Source organism: Poecilia mexicana, unplaced genomic scaffold, assembly GCF_051168715.1.
Source record: "Poecilia mexicana isolate PSO_F unplaced genomic scaffold, ASM5116871v1 scaffold_6, whole genome shotgun sequence".
Lineage (NCBI taxonomy): Eukaryota > Metazoa > Chordata > Actinopteri > Cyprinodontiformes > Poeciliidae > Poecilia > Poecilia mexicana.
Window position 1 is genome coordinate 34,036,130 of NW_028263375.1, and position 18,685 is coordinate 34,054,814.

The 18,685-nt window shown below is 36.5% G+C and overlaps 1 protein-coding gene and 1 long non-coding RNA gene across 2 annotated transcripts in view; both read right to left on the minus strand.

The window, feature by feature from the left end:
* The window catches only part of ano1b (anoctamin 1, calcium activated chloride channel b), a 69,973-nt gene that overhangs the window by 37,378 nt on the left and 13,910 nt on the right, over positions 1 to 18,685 (minus strand). Inside the window, exons 2-8 of the mRNA XM_088006668.1 lie at positions 12,663 to 12,992; positions 10,952 to 11,050; positions 7,298 to 7,449; positions 2,635 to 2,689; positions 2,325 to 2,373; positions 617 to 672; positions 165 to 206 (exon numbers count right to left, since the gene is read on the minus strand). Coding sequence (XP_087862794.1) covers positions 165 to 206; positions 617 to 672; positions 2,325 to 2,373; positions 2,635 to 2,689; positions 7,298 to 7,449; positions 10,952 to 11,050; positions 12,663 to 12,992 — 783 coding nt within the window. The remainder of the gene's footprint in view (positions 1 to 164; positions 207 to 616; positions 673 to 2,324; positions 2,374 to 2,634; positions 2,690 to 7,297; positions 7,450 to 10,951; positions 11,051 to 12,662; positions 12,993 to 18,685) is intronic.
* LOC148159543 (uncharacterized) lies at positions 3,770 to 5,974 on the minus strand. Its single transcript, XR_015763117.1, has 2 exons — positions 5,678 to 5,974; positions 3,770 to 4,208 (listed from the first exon to the last, which is right to left on the minus strand). It is a non-coding gene; the product is annotated as an uncharacterized LOC148159543 (long non-coding RNA).

Sequence of the window (18,685 nt, forward strand, 5' to 3'; positions counted from 1 at the left end):
AGTTACTCCTCTGCCTTCTCTAACTCTAACTGTGCTGTGCAGAAATGATGTTTGGTTGTCACTGCTAAGTGGTCAGTAGACATGTTTTTATGCAGGACGTGATATTTGATGCCCTTCTGAAAACCTACGGTAATCTAGTGATGAAGATATTGTAACATTTTTACCTTTCTGTCATTGGGTTCTGCGCTCTCCTCCTCAATGGCTCCCTAAGAAAACATGGCACAGTTATTTCACTGACTTAAGGCAGCAAAGCAGTACTTAACCATCTCAGATGTCAGGATTTGAATTAAAAATGTTTTGCTAAAGTCGCTTTGCTACAGCTGATGTCTTTTATTGATTACAAAAGCTTAGCTTTTTAAAACAAATTCAAAGAAGAAAAGGATAACTGGGATACACATTACTAACAAGCTGGTAGTCATTCTAAAATAAAAAGTTTAAGTTTATCTACTGTAATTTGGGATCACAGTATAAACAAATATCTATAGACAAATATTCGCTTCTGCTTTGTCCTCTATAAAAAAATACCCATGTTGAAGGACTTGTGCTAATTTCCATAACTGTGTAACCTATAATTTGAAATCCAAATAAAAAGCTTTTCTATATTTGCACTGCTTACATCATGAAGAGGATAGGCTGCTGAATAAACCCCACTACCAAGGAGACTGGTGATCCCTGTCAGACAAAAACAAAGAAGAAAGCCATGTCAAGGTGGATACTCAAGACCACATGAACAGAGAACCAGACATTTATTACCTTCACTTTTCCCTAATCACTCTCTAAAAATGACATTGTTTTCTTAGAAAAGCAATCATTTAGCGTTAGACTGTTGCCATGAAGGGCATTTTTGCCCAGTCTCCTTATTATTGAATCATCAACTCTGAATTTAACTATGGGAAGTGAAGCCTGTTGCGCTGCCTCTTGGCTAGGTCAAATTCATAAAAGACAACTGGTTCTTAAATATTTTGCCTGGTAACATAGAGGCAAAATAAAATGTTCTGGGTCATTTTGTGACCTCCTGGATGAGTTATTGATGTTCTGTTGTAAAGTTCATATACTGTTCCATGTTTTCTCCATATGTGAATAATGACTCACTCTCTATTTGTTGGGGCTCCTAAAGCCTTACAAATGGGTTTGTTACACTTTCTAGATTGATAGATAATGCAATGATATTGTCATCTGTTCTTGAGTTTATTCAAATAAGTTAATAATATTTAACATTTTGAGATGCTTTAGATGTCAGACAGGTTCTCTTTAAGTTCTTGATTTTATGATCAGACAGTAATCATACTGTCTGATGATGATTAGACAGTAAACTAGTAAACTAAACCAGAAAAATGTGATTTATCACACTTCAAATTAATTTAAAATAGGATAGGGTTGCCACCAGGGTTGCTATTAAATGTTGCGTTCTGTCTGAGAACGTCTGTGAGGATGAATACAGGCCGTTTTTAATGTGTTGGTGATATTCAGACAGAACGGATCAGGAGAGGAACACTGCAGACCCAAACATCAATCACCTCCTGAGACCAACATGGTACAGAACATTTTGTTAAAAATTTATTCAATTTCCTATTATGCCTTTAATGGACAATTATGGTTTGATTATTTACAATGTTGAGTTTGGATGATACTTTATTTAATATCAGTATTAGCCAAAATAATATAAGTAACCATTTAAATAAAAATCAAACTAATAGGTAAACAAACTAATAGTAAATAAATACTGTGAGGAAATAGTCAGTCATTTCACTACATTAAAAAAGTTGTTAAGACTTCCTGTGTGTGTTTCTTTTCTCTTTTTTTGGGAGTGTTGATATGTTCAGTGATCATTAAATAAATTTATTATTTCACTTTTATTTCATTATTGTGGTTTACCAGTTTGGATAACCTGACTATTAGGTTATCCAATAGTCAGGAATAGCTTCTTTATTCAAGCTATAAGAATAAATAAAAATCATGCTAACCGAAAATGCGGCACATAATACTAAATCAATTGATTATGTTATTATTCACTGGGAAATTTTTAATCTTCACCATTTTACTTTACGAATGAATTAAAATTATGGTGTTGCACTTTTAGCTATGGACGTATTGAGATTATTGCAACCCCACTATACTGTGAATGATTGCTCTATTTTTTCTTTTGTTTGTTTTTTGTTTGTAAAAAACTCTGGCATAAAATAACACGACTGCTTCGGGCGATTGTGGGCAGTTTACAGTTTATAAACAGTTTATATTAAATCATTGCATGAAAGAAAACATAAAAAAAATGTTGGTCATGATAAAAGAGCATTGTGAAGCTGAATAGAACGGTTTGGACTCACCCATGCTGTATTTAGCCTTGCATTTGGTTCTTTTTAATATTTCAAATACCTAACATGGAGTCAAACAAAGTTACAAAAGAAGAGCATAGAAAGCAGTAACACAGTTACATACAATTACAAAAATTGCAGGGCTTTAATGTAAAAACAGTAAAGGACTTATTATATCCAGAACCTTTGTCAGAATTTTTGCAAAGTGTATTAAAGAATATGATTTTATGCTCTCTTTCTGCTTCATACTGTACAGTTCATATGTAAAACAAACATGTTTCTTGAAGAACAGTCAAGTGTAGAATTGTTGCTGTGGACTTACTATGGAACTCCTGGTTTTGCTGTCAAAAAAGTTATCTTTGTCTGAGAGGTCAAACCTGTTAACATAGAAACGTGAAAAAAATATCAATTTGTCTTTGGGGCAAATAATTAACACATTTCCAAATACAAATATCCACTTTTATCTTTTAAATAGCATAACTGTCTCCAGGCTGTGGTATAAGTAATTAAACAGCAGAGTTTGCAGTAAAAATATTCAAACTTGTTCTACACAACTGATACCTGACAACAACTCATCTGCTAAAGTCAGACTTTAATATGTTTAACTTATTTCGTGCTGTTTTCTTCTTTCATTGAATGTACAGAAGCTGTATTTCTTAAAGACAACACTTATCTGAACCCCCCAACACCAACTCTGCTCTGTACATAATACATAACTGTCTGTTTTTGTCTTTAGCATTTTATCCTTGGGATCACAGTGCTCTGTGTTTATTGCCTGTGTGGCTCTGATGTCAGGATCCATCCCATAATAACCCTCGTTGAATAAAAGACGCCTCTGCCATTGTGACTGCATAGTATCACACACATTGCCCTGCTGATAAAGCAGTTTCGACCTTACCAATGTTTTTATCCTTATCCTTGTTTTAAAAAGCAAACCTGTATGTTAGACCTGTGTGACCTGCTGTTAACCTTCCACTGACATTTTCACTGTTACTAAATCAGCTTTCTGCTACAGAGAAGCATAACTTGTAGGAACTCACTACAAACACTTTTCTCTGTCCCTTTCATACGGTGGCCGACAGCTGCAAACCCACAGCAAGATGAGGAAACACTAGTTTGCACTAGTTGCATTCAGTTGGCAGGAATGTAATTAAAAAAAATACTCTCTACAATATTAAACCAGCAGCTGTGGTTGTCAGGATTTTACCATATATGGTAAAATGAGTAAGTAGCAAAATATGATAAAATATTGTATTTAGTAAAATACGGTAATATACGGGCAGCTGTGGTTGTATTAGTAAAAACGGCCGTACTGCATTACAGTGTAATATTTTGACAACCGTCACTTTAACAGTTCAGAACTGTAATAAACTGTTTCTGACAACTTACAATAAAATCAACATATATACCATAAAATAACTAGTTTTACAAGTGAAAAACACAGCAGAATTCTGTGATACATTATGACATTTTATTATAAAAATCAACTTTACAGTAAATTACCTACAGATGTAGTTGTCAGAATTTTCCAATAAAAATTACAGTACAACACATAAAGGGTATGTAGTTTGTCAGCATTTCAATATGGAAAATTATAAGTACAAAGTAAACAAAAATACAGATTATGATTAATCCACTTGAAGAAACAATTTCTATTTAAACATTCAGTTAAAAAAAGAACTGATTCAATCTCCTGTCTACATCTCAACAATTCTTCCTTACTAAGATCTTAAAAAGCAGCATGTATCCATAAGTGATAATCCATGGTGGAAGAAATCTGTGTGACAAAGGAACTCCTGCTCTGGGTTGGTCAAGAGTAGCAAGTCACTGAGTCCAGACTCTGCTGAGGAGGGTGTGCTACATGGAGATGGTCTTCCAATCAGTCACTGCTACAAACTGTTGGAAAGTAGAAACAGAGCAAAGGTTAGAAAGATGCACTGCATGAACATCATATAAACTCAGAATTGCACACATGCATACATGGAGACGGGACCTGCAACAGGCAGTGTTGTTATTTCTGATTGAAACTTTAGAAGTTCATAAACAAACTGTTTTCTGTTTACTGGCATGATTCTCTCTGCAACCAGACAAAAAAACAATAAACATCAGATAAAGGCCTGTTTTTTTCAAGGAAGTTTCTATCTTCATCCATCCATCCTCCCTTTTGGGAGAAACATTTTTCTCTTTACCACTCCCTCATTCAGGATAGATGACACAAGACAAACTCAATGCAGAAAGAGTATGGTCTAATACCACTGTCCAACAACAACAGAAAAAATACCAAAAAAATTCAAAAACAAAGAGCTGATTATTTAAAAACAGCCCTTATTTGGTGAGTACTGTATATCACCATCAATTGCTTTGGTTTGAGCTTTATATTGTGTTATAATTCCACGTTCATGATGTGTCATTCCCTCATCAAAACATATTTGAAACATCCTCAAATCTCCATTGCAACCATGCAGTGGTGCCTAAATGCTTCCTCATGCAATGTGCTGCCCATTTACACAAAGTTCTGTCTTGGACCTGCGGTCGGCAGCCGAGCTCCCGCCCCACAGTGTACCCCTCCCCCATGCCTCCCATCAGACTAGCAGCAGCAGTAATCAACCACCTACAGCAGTACAGACAGTCAAAGAATCACCTTAAATATGTCTGTCAAACCTTGATCCATTACATGCATCTAAACTACTAGGCTTTGAGCTCAATTAGAAAATATTAGTCCTCACTAGTAGGTGGCTCTTCATAAATAAAACTCAAATACAAACACTAAAAATGTGGAAAAATCTGCACAAATCAGGAACACTGAAATAAAGGTAAATGTAAGGATTTCTAAAGACGTTTCTATGGGGCCTGGAGCCATTTCTGCCATGTCTGCATTGCATCCCACTCTGTATTGCTGCATTTTATGAAGGATTATCTACTTCCACATAATACTAAAGCACTGAAACAAAAGGTAAAGTGTTCTCCGCAGTTTTAATTTGAATGTATAAAATTTCACATTCAGTCATTCAAATTAATGAATGAACCAAACTTGAAATAGCTGTTTCTGCCATTAACAATAACTAAACAAAGGTAGTCTAAAGTAGACTAGAAATATTATTAGAAGCATCTAAATATATTTACATTTAATAACTGCTCATTTTTAATGATGCCTAGGCTTTGCAGTCATTTCTTCAGAAATGTTAATGAAAGTGTTGCATTTGAGAAACATTAGCATTAAATACTCCATATAGCAAAAATGTCTCTTTCCTAACAGCTGCAATGCTGTTAGGAAATAGTATGGTTCACAGAAATTACAGGGAAACATTTCTTTATCAGTTGCCTAAAGTTAGCTAACTTCAGTTAGAACTGTGAAAGGTGCTTACCTGGGATGCAGAAATGTGTTGTCCTTCTTCCCCTCCTGAATGTGCAGAAATACAGTCTTTGAAATTAGGTTTCTACTGTCTCCATTCAGCTCAACCATTAGCTAGTGCCTGCTAGTTAGCACATTTAGCTAGTACTTGTGCACTTGAACTGAGAATACTGTGGTGAGTTCAGGAAGCCCAGAACCACTGCTCAACTCCGGTTGAGCAGTGGCTCAACTGCTCAACTATTGTATTGTATCAAGTATTGCAGAGTTAAAAATAATGAGCAACAGCAGACTTGATGGTGATGCTGCAGGATCAAGCAGAAGTAGAACCTGGAGAACTGTGTTTGCATGACAAATAACAGTAACTGCGTAAACCCTGCTGTTTAACATAATGACATAATGAAAAGCTGTACATGCCTTGTTGCCCTAAGCCTGCTTCCTCTTTGGCTTCAACACATTGCAAGCAGCAGGGCCTAACATGCAGCTATCTCCATGTATGACAAATGTATGGTTGGCATACATGGCATATAATCTCAAATGCATCATTTAACAAAATATTCTCATAAATGATAGTGGCGTCGGCTGGATGTATTGACAGTGTGACTCCTGGTCTGCCTTTGAGGTTTCAAAGGACATTATGAATTAAGTTGATTATTTAAAAGAAACTAAAACATTATACCAGTGTTCTAGTCTCTGTAAAAAATGACTTTTGCAATCTGGTTTATGGTTTTATATCATAGATATAAATATCAGCAAAATTTTAAATTTTGGCCAATTAGTACCCTTTATTTTACTATGATTTTTTTTTTTTTGTTTTCTTGGCTCTAGTGGCCTTTATTTCATAATTAATTGACAGGAAAGTGGGTAATGAGAGAAGGGGAAGACATGCAGCAAAGGTCACCAGGCCAGGAATTGAACCTGCGACAGCCTCAAGGACTAGGGCCTCAATGTGGGTTGTGCTTAACCCCTGCGCCACCACAGAACACCCTTTTTTATTATGAATTTTTACAATTTCTAAGATATTCACAATAAATTTCTATGTTTTCTATATTTCGTACCTGTAAAAACTATGTAACATTTATGCTTTGGTAATACAGTAATATAATGCTCTGGATGTTGCAGCCTGTAACTGTAGGTATTTCCCCATTTTTCTACCATAAAATTTACAGATTTTTTTACAGTGTTGGCACAACCATCTCTTTGTCAGGATCCTGGCTTGTGTGTGTGCTCCTGTGGTTTCTGATCTCCTTCCACAGCTGACCCTTGTTGGAGATGCCAGACCTGTTGGTAATCTGCCACTGATGCTCAGTCTTTTTAATAGAGCCAAGCCACAAAAACGTCTGAGCTCTGAGCTCTATTATTTTATTTTTCTAGTCAACCTACCTCATTGTACCTCATGCTCTCTCTGTGCCTGCCTGTCTGAATCCATGTTGGTTTTCAAACCAACTGCTGGACATCAACAGTTCAATGGATCACTCACTGACCATTAGTCACTCCACCGTCGTCTCTGTCCTTCCTTCATCATCAACTGCCACCTACCTGTCTGTCCAGTTTCCAACTGCCCTCTGACAATCACCATGAGTTTTCACTGAAGAATAACCCTCTCTTAGAGAACTAGGTATCAAGGTGGGCTTACAGATGTTGCTTTTCCCTGGAGAACGAGTGTGACAGGTGCTTGATGTTCTTGGAATGATGTTCCTCAACATTAGGGTGCAATGGTTCCAGCACTTTATTGACCATGGAGCTGATTTTCTTCATGACATTGCTTGATTGTTTGACCTCATAGACCTAGAAAGCCAGACAAACCATACACCTGTCAGTGTTAGCAAAACAGTGTTTCCCAAGTACAAATACTTACCATATCAACCTAATAAACCCAGACAGTCTCTGTTTGTCATCATATAACATCTGGCTTAAGTTTCATTCTTTTAGATTACAGAAATCTGTGTCAGTAAATATTTGCCAAAATTAAACTTAAACAGCTACAGACACCTCATGAATTACTTTGTTCAGTCTCATTTTAACTTTTAATTTCCTTGTGTTTTGTTGCACAATGACAATAGCAAAATTGTGATTCTGATTTTATTATTAAGGAATCTTCTTTTCTTAAAAAGGGTGAAAGTTCTGGTAAATTATGTTTTCTAACTTAGTCCTATACTTGGCTGTTCCCAATTGAACACATAAAAAACATCCAGCATGTTTACTAGTTTTGTTTCTGCAATCTCAAATATTATTGCTGGGTAAGAAAAAAGTTTGTCTGGGGCAAAACACATCAGTAGCCTACACCAGAACTGTCAGGATGTGCAGAGTTTGTTAATTTGGGATTATAAGGACCTAGATTACAGGTTTATCAATTATTTTCAAATAGTCCACAAATTATTTAATTGAATGAACAAAGTCCTACTTCATCACAGTAAATATTTTATTGATGTAGTTTGCAGCATAAACTAATGGATAACTGAATTCAAGATTTTTTTGTGCTTTTGAAAAAAAGTCTCATCATCTCATCCTTGAAGGGCAACTTCTTCTAAGGAGGGAGAAAACTAAATCCACATAACAGACTTCCTGCAGAAAAACTCTATATTAAAGTTTATGTAAGATTATGACCTATCGTAGCGATACTTAATTGTAAATGATCACCTGAAGAACGTTTTCAGAATTAAAGGACTAATGTCTCAGCAAGATCTAGAGAAGCTCACCCATGAGTTTATCATTAGTTGCATTGATTTCAAGGTGGGCTTACAGTGTCTTACAGATCTGCCTAAAAAAGTCAATCCTCCAGCTGCAGCTGATCCCAAACGCTGCTGCTAGTGTTCTGACTAAAACCAGGAAGAGGGAGCACATCAGCCAGTTCTGTCTATATGCTGGTTAGACATAATCTCTGCTTCCACTGAGAGAATAGACTTTAAAATACTGAACAGCTTAGAACCACAATACATTAAAGATCTGCTGTTGTCCACATCTCTCAGGTTTTCTGGTTCTGGTCTGTTCTGCATCCTCAGAACCAAACCAAACCAAGCAGAATTCAGCTTCTATGCACCACAAATCTGGAACAAACTTCCAGAAAATTGCAAAACAACTGAGGCATTGAATTCCTTTAAATCAAGGCTAAAACCCTGTTTAGAGTTGCTTTTGAACCATCATAAATGAAACATTTCTTGTTTATTTTATATAATGTTTTAGTTTTCTCAATTATTGACTGTATGGTGTGTTTTATGACTTTACATTTTTGTGTGAAGTACTTTGAACTGCCTTGTTGCTGAAATGTGTTATACAAATAAAACGTATTAGTTGACTGATCAAGTTCAACAAAATGCTACACAAAACAGGTCCAGCTCTGATGACTTGGGACAAGGCTTTGCAACATTTGAGAGAAATAATTCAGAAACTTCTGTTCTTTAGAGCTGCAGAATGTGACCTGAAAAAAGTTTTTTTAACATATTTGCTAAAATTAGTACTGTCATGGCATTATAAGACAGGTAATCTGAGAAAAGATCTGCTTCTCCCAGATCAGCTGTCTCCTTCCATGCTGTTCCGACATAGTGAAAGTTTTAGCAAATATGTTAGAAACATATTTTTGTGAAACTCATACTCCAGTTTTATTGTAGAATTGTCCGTACTGTACCTGGTTCTTCTTTATGGTTCTTCTTCTTGACTTCTTTATGAGCATAGTGTAGGATGAGATTCAGTAATCTTACCACTGGGCATGTGACAATGTTTCAGTTGTTTTGCAATAATATGGCAGCATATTATCACATGTCACCATGTGATAATATGCAGTCATATTGCCAGCAAGGCACACCAATGAAATCACAGGTGTGCCTGGCTGACAATGCATACAATGGGAAAACTGATGTGCTTATGATTTGGACATTTTTATCATGGTGACTAAACTGGAATAAATGGGAGAAAACCTTGAGATGGATTTTGGTCATACAGGTTGGAGGTTGTTCCTGATACTTTCACAAGTTCTACCCTGTGAAAGTATTACTGGAGTCATTTGGAGGGTGATGTTTATTCTGCAGGTTTTCAGCAGACAAGAAGTTGATCATTGTTTTATACCTGTCAGCAAATTAGAAAATCAGTAAAAATGAAAAAGAAAGTCAGTATCTGGTAGAACTTCACATTCTCTTGGGAAAAACTGTATTTGAGCCTCATTGATCCAATCGTGTGTGTTACAGGCTTCTTTCTAAGGGAAGCAGGAGGAACTGTTTATTGGCTGGGTGGACTAAGAATCGCATAGTGCTAGATGCTGTGTTTCTGCTCCTCAATGGAGATGCATATTGCTGTTTAGGGATGCTTTGAAAACATGTTGCAGCATTATTCTGTCAGCTCCAATGGCCACAATGAGGGGAGGAAGTTAATGTTCTTTCAACTCTAAAAGATAGAGATATGGATGTAATAACATCAGCTGTCAAGAAGTCAAAGAGCCATATGCTGCCCTGCAGATAGACACAAATGTAGAGAATGACAGATGATGCAGACAAACACACACCACTTTTCCCTCTAAGCACTTTTCTAATGGTCCACAAGGATGGTACTGGCCAGAGGCAGCTGAACAAAGTGTCTCATTTCGATAAGGGGATGAGTTTGGACAAGAGGCACTTAAGATTTGACAGCATAGCTTAGGACAGTTTGGCAGAGCGAGATGTTACTATCAACACCCCATCAGTTCCTGAAATTAGTTTTCTCCTGGGATGTTGTTCAGGGCTTATATGTGTGGACTGAACCCCTCTCTAAGCTCCACCACATTCACACTAAAAGGCATCTTCAATTCAACTTCATTCCATTCACTTCTGTTTATATAAAACATCAATTCACAGCAAGTGTCATTGCAAGGCACATGAAACAAAGACTCTTTTTAAAATAACCTGACAAGAAATATGAAATCAATACTCTCAAAAGTGTTCAATCTTTTTAGTTTAAATAAAACAATATAATTATATGCTCAAAAAATATTATTGAACAGCTGAACATTCTGGCTTTATGAAACGAAGTGCTCTGAATTGATTTCTTCTGTTTTTGCCTTTTGTTGTTTTTAAATTATGTACTTACTACAACTTTTAATTACAAAGATAAAGTTGTTTACTTGAGATGCGGTGCCAGTTTGACACTACTGATTACAAAAAAAATTGGGGGTTTTGCTTTGCACATCAGCACATATTATAGACACTTGTGGCATGGTTTTTGAAAACCTGAGATTTGGCGACCAAAACTGTCAGCAGAAACCTACTACAGCATTCCCATTAACCACTGTAGATCGATCACTGCAGGAATCAGCTGAACTTACCTTCCTTGTGGGCATCTTTAGCTTCATTAATTCAGCCTCTCGACAGAGAACGTTCCAGGGTGCATGAATCTTTACAAAGCCCAAACCAGGAATCATGGCCTGCCACATATAAAGAAATTTGGTTGAATTTCATATTCTATACTCAGCAGAAATTTTGAATTATTAAAAACCTTATTTTAAAATGACTTTGTCTTAATTTTCTCCATAGGAAATTATGATCCTATTCTTCTTGTCTCTTGCCACTTGACTCATATCAGAAAGCATAAGATACTTGTCGTTGTCATGCAGACGATACTCAGAAATACATTCCTCTATAACAGGAAGATCACTGCAAACATCTCTTTGTACCTTGGATTTCACTTGTTTCTGTTTTGAACATTTCATGAGTTCGGGTTCTTTGAGGGGGTTGAGAACAACCAGCATCCGTCTAAAGTGTCTGATTCTGAGCTCCACCATGGGCCTCAGCCTCCAGAGCCTCTAGTTGGGTCTTCGGCCTCCCTCTGCTGCCCAGACCAGACTTCAGAGACTCAGCTCCTGCACCAATGGCTTCCTGTGTTCGTCAGCCATTGTCATCAGCTTCCAGTCTTAGATTGACGACCTCCTGTGTCTCTAGGCCTACAGTCTCCAAGGCTCTTCTGCTGCTCCACTGCCCTTCAGACTTTGATTCCTTTTTTGCCAGCTTGTTGGATATCTCTGCATTTGCCAACAGCCTACAAGGTGCCTTGGCTGCCAATGTCAGTATGCTGATCATTGGCACAGTTTCCACAGTTAACCACTGGACATCAAGCTCCTGCACCACCACACCTCTGGGGTCTTTAGCTGCTGCCATCTGCCTACAGTTCTCTGCCAATGACCTCCTGACCCCGACACCAACACCAGCCTACTGTCTGCAGCAGGATCTATTCTCATATTTATGTCACTGATAAATGTTTACAGAACCCCTCTGGATTAAAAAAATACTGTAGATAAAAAAACAACAATATGAGATTTCAGCCATGTGTTATTTCATTTTTTGAAGTTCATGACTAGATTATGCCATTTTTGATTTAAGCATTTCATTACTTTTTTATTCTTGGAAACTTCATAAATAAATTTGAAATTTATTTAGAGATCATACAAACATTGGCTTTGGTTTTTAAAGGGTCAGTGTTTTGATGGCATGTAATAGCATAGATTTAAAAGAATGTTATCACCTCTTTTAAACCATTGTTGTTAATTCCCCTGAAGTTCCCTCAAGTGTTTATGCACACCAATTAAACGTGTGGAACCTCCCGCAAAAATGTTATTTATTTTTTTATTCACATTTTTGGAGAAAAGACATGAGCAGATAATCTGCAGCTTTCAGACACTGTTGCATAGAACTGTTGTGGTTCTGGTGGAAATGATGTTTCAAAGTGAAACGTTTACAGTTTCTGGCATTTCTGCATGATCCACTGACCTTTGCCCTTATGAGTTTTTCTCATTTTATCTGAGCTTTGACCTCTTTTAGAGCAGTTTGGTTTGCTGTAAGCCTATTGTGCGGGTCTTGTATAAATAATGTATAGGTGCAGTTTCATCATTAAAATGAAGCTTATTCCTCAGTGGGGATTTTTCCGTACTTTTTTTAATAAGCTGTATTGACTGTTTTACCAGTGTAAAATGAAGCATCTACAGAGATCAGAGCACAAAACACTTTTAAAAGCAGATGACAAAAGTAAAAATGTAAACTCACTTCCTCATCTTTTTCCAGCTCTAGTCCCATTTCTTTCAGATTTTTCTCAAACTCCTCCCTCCTGAATGTTTTGTGATCCTCCTGGCTGTTAAGAGTTTCTCCCAGACATCCCATTTCCACATCAGCCACTGTGGATGCACCTTGGACCTGCTTGCTTTGTCCTACAGTGCGGGAAGCAAAGTTCTCTGTGAGACTGTGGTCTGACTGTCGACTGGAGCGCCCTCCACCTGACTTCCTCACAGGGTAAGTGAGAATGTAGTCGACACGCCGCTGACCATCCTGGAAGAAAAGTCCATGATAGCAACTGGTGCTTTCCTCTGGACTGAGAGCCTGAAATCAGCAAACACAAAACACAACGATAGAGAAGATGGAGAAGCCAGATTCCACACTGCAAAAACAGCGATTCTTTGTCTAGATTCTTGTGAAAATATTTTTAACAGACTTTAAACAGACAAACTAACTTGCAAGTAATGTTTCAGAAAAAATATTATAAGTTTCCTTTAAGTAAATAATTCCTTAATTTTTCTGAAAAGGTGCTGGTTGCATTTGCAGATTATTTTACTCATAACAAGACATATTTTCCATGTTATAAGTAAAATAGTCTGCAAGTGGAACTACTACTTTTCCATCAATGTTAAGGAATTATTTACTTAAGACAAGCTCCAGATGTGAAAAGTTACTTGCAAGTTAGTTTAGTATTTTTTCAAGAATACTAAATTATTTGTCCTAGACAGAAATATTTGGTGAGATTTTGTGCAAAAAACATGTTTTAAAAAAGCAGCATTGTTTTGTTCAGCTTCATGCCTTGTGAAATTCTCTCAGGAATTACCAGGACAGAGTCAAAGGAAAATGTTGCTACAGTGGACCTGAGTGGATTTGAAGAGGAGTTTGGTGACATAGTTCTAATAAGTCAGTACTTTACCTGCAGAAGACAGGCAACTTATCAAGAGAAAATCCTGTAATGGACTGTAATTGCAAAAAAAAATCTGTTTTTATTAAACGATTATTTAATGTGTTTTCTCAGCCACATGTCTTAGTTACTGGATGCATCTAGATGAGTTTTGGCTGCTGTGTGTATCAGTGACATGGGCATTTTACCTTTCTCAGGATATTTTGCTAAAACAATTATGAAAACATAAAAATTAATGATACAACATTCATGAATGGAGTTAAGCATATACTGGATGTGACTCTGGCTCCTTCAAAGAAAGCATCAGAGAAAAGGACGAATGTAGCTTCAAAGAAAACACACCAGCTTCTGGTTGCTACCATGAATAGAGCAAAATGACAAGAAGTATTAGTCAATCCAGGCAGGATGCTACATATGTTCATTACTGCATATCTTTACAAAATAATATAATTGTGCAGTGGAACGCTTTACCAGTCATGGTAAAACCCTGTGAGTTTCACCATAACTTACTAAGGAGTAAACATAAACTGGTAATATGTACTAAAAATAGTCTTTGCATAAAGCTTTGAGTTTTATAGAAACTGCTATAGTATCGGCTGACATGGGAATAATGCTGTTTTATCTGTACCTTAAATGTACTTGGTCAATCAAAGAAGTATTCAGAACCCCAATAGAGTTTGAAATGTGTTAAATTTGACATAAGAGTTTTTATCGTATGTCTCTAGAGAAAAAAGAAACAACCTGTACACCCAAATAATCTGGTTCTCAAAATCATCTCATGTTTGGCTTTGAATCTGTCTGGCTAATTTTTTTGTTTTTGTTTTTGTTTTTTGCATCTTCTAAATTATAAAGAGACATTTCTTATGGACAGATTAGATTAAAGATAGATGCAAATTGATGGTTTCCACAGGTTGGAGATCATTTGTGTACCAAATAAGTGAAGGCACCCATCATGTCTGGCATGGCCCTTCCTAGAAATTCTAGGACATATATAGTAGGTGAATTATGAGCTGTCATAACCTCTGGCTTTTACTTTACAATTTCTAAATATAAATCTACATCTGAAGACCAGTCACATCCCCATATGACAGCAGCTGGTTAACACTGACTGCTTGGTGCACAACTATAAGTCTAAAGTGTTCACCAAGTCTGTGAATTGCCCTGAGAAAGCAATCTAATAGCGATTGAAGGAAAGATCCAACCATCCAAACCCTTATCTCTGGGGGGGAAAAGTATCAGCTGCTAACATCCTGCTGCAAGGAGCAGTAAGACCACCTTAAATGTTCTGTGTGCAATTTTTCACAGTTTGACTGCATCTCAGTCACCAAAAGGAAGAGGCTAAGTGCTAAAACAGACACAATGGGACCAGTTGGTTCAGTAAAATTTGAGAAGTGCTAAAAAATTGGATCCAGAGTCTCATTTAACTGGCAGGTACATTTATTCAGACTCTGAGATCTAACATTTAGAAAAATAAAATTATCATTGATGTTAATTGTCATTTTTATTTTCATTTAGAATTATATTCAAACTAAAATGCTTACAGTTTCTTGAACCCTTTTTAGTTTCGAAGCTGAAGCCCTAGATTAGTAGGTGACTGGTGTAGGCATAGTGCTGGCTATGATGTTTAGCTCAAGTGATTAAACAGGGTTTCCCCCGCTTATTATAAGCCTGTTAGCCCGCCATGCTAAAACCCCCGCCAGGCTAAGCGTTGCTTGTTTTTATTTTTAGAAAAATTAATAATTGGGGAATTTTATTTATTATTATTATTATTATTATTATTATTAATCAATTAATTAATTAATTTTATTTATTTATTTATTTATTTGCAATAAAACTTTAAGGCGGATTGCAAGCGTCTCTGTTCTGAGTGTTTAACTCGCGAAGCTGATTTATTTCTAAAAGGTTTATAGTTTATGCATTTAAAGCCGGAGAGCGGACCAATCACATAGCTGGCGCCTCTGCGCCTTGCCTCGCGCGCTGCCGCTGCCTTATTAATTAACCTCAGCGCGGATCCCGCGCGCCTCCTTTCACTCGAACTGGACTCAGGCTGACCTGTATGGATATTTACATCAACCCAGTAGTAGTTATTTTTCTTTGGAAAACAATATATAAAGATAAGAGTTTAAAACAAACTGCGTTAGCTCTGGTTGCACAGCTCTATATGAACTGCAGGAGTAACTTGTCGTCGCCTGTCTATTTGCAGCCATTTGCGCGTTATCTTTGAGGACAGAATCATGTACGGCTTTACATCTCAACACGCTGCCCAACTTGTGGCTCTGTGTCTGTCTTCCCTGTAAATTTTATGTCTATGAACACCGGAACGTTAGCGGTTAACGAATCAGCGCTAACCTCATCATGCAGGTTCAGCCCGGTGAGGAGCTTTCGCGCTCGCCTCGTAGTCACGCATCACGCTGGTCTTATATTATTATTATTATTATTATTATTATTATGACATTGAGAGAGCTCATCGCACTGGTAAACATAGAGGAGACAGACCCAGGCCCATTGTTGTCAAATTTTTACGATACAAGGACAGATCAACTATTCTGCAGAGCACCAAGGCACTTAAGGGATCTAAGATTTTCATTAACGAAGACTTCACGGATGCAGTAAGGAAAAGGAGGGCGGAACTAATGCCGGACTTAAAAGCAGCACGTCAAAGAGGGGACATTGCTTACCTACGTTATGATAAGTTGATCACCCATCCACGTACTAGTACCCCTAAATTATCCAACAATGTATGACAGACAGCCAGACATAGCTGACGTTCACTTCTGAAAGAGAAACATGCAACAGATCACGGCCTATGAGGATATAGAGCTAACTGTATTCCAACACAGAAACTATCATCAGCAAGATATTGAAACTGACATTGATCCTGATAACAACTTCTATAATGTCATCAATGATAGTTGTCACTATTACAGCGATGATCAGTTCAACAACAGCATTAAAACGGAACAAAAGCTGTCAATAATTCACTTTAATAGCAGAAGCCTTTATGCAAATTTTGACAGCATCAAACAATACCTCCAACAACTTTCACAGACCTTCAATGTTATTGCCTTATCAGAAACTTGGCTCAATAGTGATAAGGGCATAGATTTTGAAATAAATGGTTATGAAATGGTTTGTAAGAACAGAGAAAACAAAAATGGAGGGGGAGTAGCTTTATATGTTGACAAGAAGATTAATTATAAGTTGATCGAAACAATGTCAACTGTGATGGACAACATGTTTGAATGTGTGACTATAGAAATACTCGTGGAAAAAAGGAAAAATGTCTTAGTGAGTTGCATTTATAGAGCCCCTGGATCAAACATTGAAGTACTCAACAACTGGATAGAAGAAAAATTTATAACAATTAATCAAAAAATAACATTTTTCTGTGGGGATTTCAATATTGACCTTCTTAATCCAAATAAACATAGAATGACTGAAGAATTTATTAACACCATGTTCAGTTTAAGCCTGTATCCTAAAATCACCAGGCCCAGTCGCATTACATCGCACTGCGCTACCTTAATTGATAATATTTTTACAAATGTGCTGGAAAATAATTTAACTAGTGGAATATTAATGAATGACATAACTGATCACTTACCAGTGTTCATAGTCTACGACTGTAAGTGCAAAACAGACGATCAAAAAATAGAGACGCATTACAGACGGGTTACGTCTGAAGAGACATTATTAGCTCTAGAAGCTGAGTTGTTGGCCTACGATTGGAGATTAATATATAAAATGAATGATGTGAATTCAGCATATGAAGAATTTTTAAAAACATTTAAAATATTATATAACAAGCATTGCCCAATCAAACAATATAAGAGGAAAAGCATTCAAAAAAATGAACAGTGGATCACAAAAGGAATACAAAAGGCATGTAAAAAGAAAAACAAACTTTATAGAGAATTTCTAAAACATAGAACGTCTGAATCAGAAAACAAATATAAGAAATATAAAAATAAGTTAACTAATATTATAAAAACATGTAAAAAGGACTATTATCATAAATTACTGGATAGGAATAAAACCAACATTAAGGAAACATGGAATATTTTAAATAGAGTTATTAGAAAATCTAACAATAACAACTATCCAGACTATTTTATAGATAATGAACAGAATATTACCGATTTGAAAAGTGTCGTCAATAAATTCAATAGATTTTTTGTTAATATAGGACCTCAATTAGCAGAAAAAATACCGACTACAAAAACTGCAACTCAGCAATATCAAATTGAGAATAATCCCAGCTCCTTATATCTCAACCCTGTACTAGAAGAAGAAATCATAAACATTGTGAATAACTGTAAAAATAAGACTTCCACTGACTGTGATGATCTGGACATGAAAACTATTAAAATAGTAATTAAAGGAATCTCTAAACCACTAACTTATATTTGTAATTTATCATTTCAAACAGGATCAATTCCCAACAAAATGAAAATAGCTAAGGTCAAACCAATGTATAAAACTGGCAACAAACACTGTGCTGTCCTCGCCCTGAGTTTTCAATCTTTTCAGCCGCTAGACAGCCAGACAACGACGCTCCAATAACCAAACTTCTTTCTTTCTTTTTAGTTGTTTATTGAAGAGTGGCCTCTAACCACTACCATCACTTTGGCCATCGTAAAGAACAAATCTTGTCGGAAACACAACGAATAAAGACAATAGTCAGCTACTCCACGAGCTGTTTGGTGTCGCATTCCACCATCTTGGATCTATGTTTTCTTTTAGCATCACAAAGGCAACATAACAAAAATATCCACCAGGGGGTGCTCTAGTTCAAAAACCTTGCTGGTCCAACTAAACTAAACAAAAGGCAGCACACTCCCCGCCTGGCACAATACAATTTTGCCACTACAAACAATCTTTTCTAATAAACATTTTGAACAGTTTTTTAGCTATACATTTTAATTTTCATCTGATAAAAGCAAAACCATATCAGTAATGGGTCTCAAAAACACTTTTTCATTTCCATCTTTTATAGTTTTTACTTCTGCTTTCCGAACCTTATTGTCCTTACTCTCAAATGTTCTCACAACTTTTCCCATGGACCAGAAGTTTCTGTGAGTGAGAGAATCTTTCAATAACACAATGTCACCAA